Genomic DNA, 6,628 nt, shown 5'->3' on the forward strand with positions numbered 1-6,628 from the left:
CACAAGCCTTCTTGTTCTTGAGCTTTACTTAAGAATGTCCAATAATTTTGGTTGCAACTCGCGGCGGAGCATTTTACAAGTGAAATTGCATAAATACTCGTATCTGTATTTCCGTTTTCTTCGCAAATACTTCATAATAATTATAATCCGGTGAATGTTCAGAACCAACAACTGCTCCTGTAAAATCTTAAAAGAATAGTAATTTACGCGTCTGTCGTATTTCAGTGTTAACATTAACAATATGGGTACGAATTTCAACAAGGAGCGTTTGTTCCTCGGCGTCGTGAGTCACCACACTATTACAAATATGAAGTCACCGAACAATATACTGTGATTTCAATGAATTTTACTAAAGTTTGTCTAAGCTAGAATCCGTCTAAGCTAACTTTGCACTGGTTTGAATAGATCAAAATGTGTCATATTTTATAAACGCCATATTTTCATAAAAAGTTTGGCATTAACGGCATGTATAACGGGGAGTGCTCCGAGGAATTGTTCGGATTAATCCCTGCCGCTTCTTTTCGCCATCGCCCTACGCGACAACATTACCATCTTCATCACTTGGATGGTTGGCAGTCCTCAACTGTGTGTTTCTCCAGAAACTTCCTGCCTCGCACAGCCGAACTGTGGAATGAACGTCGACTGCGGTATTTCCGGACCGATACAACCTTCAAACCTTGAAGAAAAGACCGTACTCCCATCTTAAATGCCGGCAACGCACTTACAACCCCTCTGTGGTGTCCAAGGGCGGCGGTAATCGCTTACCATCAGGCGATTTGTCTGCTCGTATGCCTATATCATACAAAAAAACTGTTAAATTTACTATTTACAATCAGATCTTGCTTCATCATCATATCAGCCAGAGGACGTCCACTGCTGGACATATGCCTCCCCCAGAGAGCCCCGCGGTCTCTTCAATGGAGGATTTTGCTTACTTTCACTGAAAATAACGAAAATCTTTAGTTGATGTTGATTGGAACATAGTAGAATATCCTATTATGCCAATGGAGGACCCAATCCTAGTTGGCGGGCATTATGCAAATGTCAACCAACTTCCATAACGAACCGCTGATTACTGAGGGCCTACCGCGAACACAGTTCGACTTGCTGCCTCTCTGTCGCACTTGTAAATTCGTACGTAAGTGTGACAGGGAGGCAATACGTCGAACGTGGTTCGTGGTAGGCCCTCTGATTACATTACTTTAGTTCGCGTACGCGGGAATTATATTATTTTAAGTATTCCAATGTTATCAATGCGCACTTCACTTTTCTCAAGGATTGAAGAATTATTATAGGTACTTACAAAAAAATTGCTTCTATAAGTAATGTACGGTCAGCCAAGAAAGTGGTCTCCCAATTTTCGACTCTATCATCTGATTGATAGAGTCGAAAAGTAATAGACCACTTTCTAGGCTGACTGTACCTACGTATTATGATTTCAACCAGTCCATGAAGCCTTCAACCAGTCCATATCTGACCAAATAACTTTTTCACATCACCTATTCGGAAAAGGGCTTTTTTTGCCCCGCTAGGAGGTCTCAAAGTGGCACTTTTTCTCCCTGCTAGGGGGGATCAAAGTGGCACTTTTCTGTTCTAGGATCCTGTATTTGTTATTTTTTGCATTCTTTTTTTTAGCTTGAGTAATATTTTGAAACATAATAATTTGTGTCAACACTAAGATTTTTTAATTTTCCTCATAGTTGATGTGAAAAGCAGTATGTGTCACACGGTACCAAAATTATTTCGTCTTTAGAATCCATCGCTTCATTCAGGATTCAATGTACACCCTTGACGGAAATATTTATCATTTTGATCCCTTGTAACACAAATCATCCTTGTATCATCCACCTGAGTACCCGTAGGTACCATGAGTCATTGACAGTCTCAAAACTGACATATATACTCTAACGTCTAACGTAATTTACTTTCTCTACATCTCGCTCGCACTAATATGTTAGTACGAGTAAAGTGCACAAAAAGTAAGTTACGTTCACGCCAATAGTGCGCCAAACTGAATGTTAGCCGTACCACAGAATAAATAATAGTACTAGATACAGAAGACTCACTCTCTAACAAAATGTTACGATCAGGACAGGTATGGCCGCTAGGTGGCGACAGCGCCACGCGCGGCTCATGGCAATTGGCAAACCCCAAAATTGGGGTCGAATGGATGTACTTTTAGCTATCTGTAGCAAAGCGACGAAATCGCTGAGTGAGCCACGCCTGGCCGTACAGATACCTACAAGGTAGACTTATAGACGTCGACCCACCTTTCGCCTGTTACGCGATATTTCGCCCGTCCCGAACAATGCCAAAATGAAACACTCCATGATACCGGCCCTATTTCCAGGGTGCTTTATCAAAACGGTCTCATTAAGCGACCCTCCACACGTTAACTGGGGTGCTCTTCTACATGCTTAGCGAGTTGAAGCTATAAAACCAGTCAAGAGAGTAGAATGAGATCAGGCCTACGGCGAACCACGTTCGACTTTGACGTGTTGCCTCCCTGTCACACTTACGTACGAATTTACAAGTGTGACATAGAGGCAACAAGTCGAACGTGGTTCACGTTAGGCCCTCAGATTTGTCCCACCATGTGCCCACCATTAAGCAGTGGACGCAAATAATATGCTGAGTAGAAGAAGACACAAGCTATTGTATTTGGTTTTGTACCTATTTTGTAATAGGTAATTTTTTGGTGGTAAATTGTAATAAATTGAAGCAACAAAACTGTGGCAGTCTGTCCTAAAAGGCGGAACAGAGCGGAGAGGTGGGGGGGGGCTTGCGGAGCGGATATACCGGCCAATGCTATTGGTTGATTCCCCACTCCGCTCCGCTTCAGTGAATTTGAATATATATCAACCTAATGATATAATTTTAGGATATAAAATATTAGTTGTAAAGTTATGAATAGTACTTAGGTGTCTGAAAAAACCCCACCATGTATGACATGGTTGTCACTCACACTGGTTCTCGTGACCATCCGACTCGCGTCCGCTACACCCACATTAAGAACACCTTGCACCTTAAGTAGGCCTTAACTCAAGCTTTACATTTACCGACCTTAGCTATACGAGATAGAGTTGATTATGTCTTGCGAGCAACGCGGAACATTGTCCAGCTTAGAGTGAAGTCAATTGGTGAGGTGAAGTGACGAAACTTATTAAATGGTTGTTATTGTGCATTAAATACCTGTATGTTTCTACTATACTGCAAAACGTAATTCAAGACCAAAAAAAGTAAGACAATGTTGCCACTGCAATAATTTGTTTGTAAAATAGTAAATTCCTTTTGATAAATAAACCCGCTAAGATAATTTATTTATTAGTAATTATACTCCTACTATTTAAAAAAGTACTTTTATTTACTTATTCGTACATAAATACAAGACGCACTAGTAAAAAAGTGGCAACATTTCTTACTTTTTTTGGTCTTGAATTACGTTTTGCAGTTTTTTTTATGTAAGTAGCACTAAAAATTATGGCCTAGAACTTTTATAACAACATTTTTAACCCTCGTTTGCTTCGCACCGTATTACTCGTATCCCTGACATTATTATAAAACAAAGTCCCCGGCCGCGTCTGTCCATCCGTATATTACCTATTTTTGTGTTAGCTATAAACTCTTAAATCATAAACTAATACTGAACGGACTTTCATGCGGTTTTCACCTATCGATAATATTGTTCTTGAGAAACGTTTAGGTATATTTTGTTAAGATTTTGTGTATAACCCGTGCAAAGCCGGGGCGGGTCGCTAGTAAAAATATATAAATTCTATTCCCTCGGCACCGCCCCCGTGGGTTTTCTCCCGGAGAAAGACTTAAAATAAAAGGACTTAAAATTATTCATTACAGGTTTTATCGCGTAACAGCAAACTAAACTTGAACAGCAATTACCTACTACTTGTTCATGTATGAGTAAGTGTCTTTCATGTATGATTCATCTCACAATTAATACGACGACCTCCTTAATTAAACACTGTTGTAATTGGTAATGGATTATCTGTCAGAATGTGCCGTATGAGCTGACTCAGGCTGCTGTAATATTTAAATCCGTTTCAGGTTATGACGCATGTTCACAATGATTTACTTATGTACCTACTCATACCTACTTATAGAGGTAACTAGTGCGCAAGGAAATATAATGGTAACTAGCTAGGCCACCTACTCGTATACCAAAAGAAATGCATTGAAAGTGGGTTAATTTTATGAAAATGTCCGTACATAGTGATTGATTGTTTTCGTTGTTCTTTACCGTACTACTGTAACTTACCACCAAAAGAATGTACTTGTACAAGCTGTAAAACAACGAAAATTTACCTAAAAACACCCAATGCCCAAAAAGTCCTTACCGTCCGATTACCTAATTATCTTTCAATTAAAATATACTGACGTTAATACTGGCAAATAAATAATTTTCATGTTAGATTCGTCACCAAAATTTCATAAAACAATGCAACGATTAAGGGCATTGTACGGATTCACAATCGCTTATCGAACGCTATCCGATTAGATTACGGCTGACTCACTCAAAAACATATAAACGGCTTCGCAACTTATCTATCGCATTCGTATTCCGGTCACCTGTGCTTCACAAATAAATACAGTATTACTCCTTAATTAAAACAATAATTAAAATTATACTTATACTATAGCTAAACGTAATTCGAGAAATGGTTTACCCGCCGCCCGGACCGTCGCCGCCGCCGTATTACGGCCCTCCGCATCACGGCCCTCCGCATCACGGCCCTCCGCATCACGGCCCTCCGCATCATGGCCCTCCGCATCCATGGGGACCGCATCACCACTACCCGCCACCACCGCACATGTATCCACCCCCACCACACGACGGCGGATACCCTCCAGGACAATACCCACCACCACCACAGCCATATTTTGTTCCTGGGACTATGATGGTGCCCGTTCCCGTACCTCCGGCTCAAGACCCAGCTAACAACGCAACTTATATCACTAACTATATCTACCACGGTGAAAACCAAGCTTCAAGCTCAGTCCCAGCGATAGTCGATGAAGTGAGAGTAGTGGAAGATTCTGGTGAACACGAATGGGTTCCAACAACAGCGACGATGGCCAGTCATCTGACAGGGAGAGCAGTCGTCGGCGGCCACGAAGGTTGGGACGGGAGCCCTCTGTGGGTCATTAGGGCATGGCATGCTGGAGATCTGATCCCAGGGAAGCTATCTATCCGGCATTGCGCTGCTACAGTCGTCCATGATGGGAAGGAAGTACCGGTGCAGAATATTGAAGTGCTGTGCTCGAAGCCTGAAAGTTTAAGATGGGTGCCTGCGTCTACTGGCAACGTTCCCCCCGGGGCGATTCCGGGGGGCCGAACGTCTTCTGGAGAGACGTTATACGTTGGCAGAGCGAGGTACCAGCTCTCTGTGACCCCTGGAAAGGTCCATCCGAGCCATAGTTCGTGTTACATCGGGTTTTCTGGGAATGAGGTGGCGCATAAAATGTATGACGTGTTGTGTAGAGCGAGCTGATTGTAATATTTGTTATTGAAGTCTGATATATCTTGTGGATCGCTTATCATTTCTTTGTTCGTTTGATAAATAAAGTTAAGTACCTGATAATGTTGTAAATAACGAAGAATATTAGTCACTGAACCTAGTTCCATGAAGCCGATTTTTATTGTGAAACTATGTACAATAATTCCATTGAATAGAAGGGCGACTAATTATTGCAAACAAGGTGTAAAAAATCGAACGGATAAAGAGCCGGACGGATAACATACAGAAAGGTGGTAATTAGAAATACCTTAATATTTGGGTAATGTATATTATTTTTGGGGCTTTGTCCTAGTTAATATTTTAGACCTTGACAGTGAGTACAAAAACGAATCCATAACTGGCTCTACTATGGCTCTCACCTTCTAGGGTTTATAAAAATATAAGGACGGAGTACCTATATTTTTAAAAAGTGATATTGTGATTGAATAAAGTGTAAAAGCACATTTGGTTTCATTTGGTCCTTTTTGCCCCCATCAGGGGGGCGATTTTTGAAATCGACCGCTAGATTTCGTCACTCGGAAATCCGTGGAAAACAGCTATTATATATACTAATTTTTGAAATACTAGCGAAATGGAATCTAGTGGTATTGACCACTCCTTTTCAATTCTATTAGTAGAATTTAAACGCCTAGTAGTGGAAATCTGGAGATATTAGGTATTGAACGAAATACTTATACCAAAAAAAATAGATAGTATAGAGGGGTCCTGTCAAAGTAAATTTTGTAGTCACGGTACATTTACTGCCATCTATCGACACACGATTAAAACTTAAAATAAAATTGAAAATGTATAAATGAATTAAAATATGTTTACGGATATATGATTATTAATTTTTATTGTTCCACAATGACCCATGTTCTTTCACTGATACGTGTTAAAATTGTTAAATATCAAACGGTGTCGCCAACGCCATCTAAACGACAATAGGCCAAAGGTGTATGGCGCCATCTATTCGACAGTGACTTTTGCTTGACATCCGAGGCACGTTTTTTTCTTAGACTTTATTTATCTTATACGGAGTTATATATATCTCTGCTTATACGAAATCGAGCGCTCGAATTTCAAAAATCGGCCGCCAGGGTGAGTTGGAGCGT

The 6,628-nt window shown here is 40.7% G+C and overlaps 1 protein-coding gene across 1 annotated transcript; it reads left to right on the top strand.

Annotated features, from left to right (window-relative positions):
- The first annotated feature begins 4,595 nt into the window (after positions 1–4,595).
- On the top strand, positions 4,596–5,651 carry LOC134675309 (uncharacterized). The gene has a single exon (XM_063533514.1). The coding sequence runs from the start codon at positions 4,674–4,676 to the stop codon at positions 5,505–5,507; it is 834 nt and encodes a 277-aa protein (XP_063389584.1). The 5' UTR covers positions 4,596–4,673; the 3' UTR covers positions 5,508–5,651.
- The last annotated feature ends 977 nt before the right edge of the window (positions 5,652–6,628 follow it).

The sequence above is a fragment of the Cydia fagiglandana genome, chromosome 21 (assembly GCF_963556715.1).
Source record: "Cydia fagiglandana chromosome 21, ilCydFagi1.1, whole genome shotgun sequence".
Taxonomy (NCBI): domain Eukaryota; kingdom Metazoa; phylum Arthropoda; class Insecta; order Lepidoptera; family Tortricidae; genus Cydia; species Cydia fagiglandana.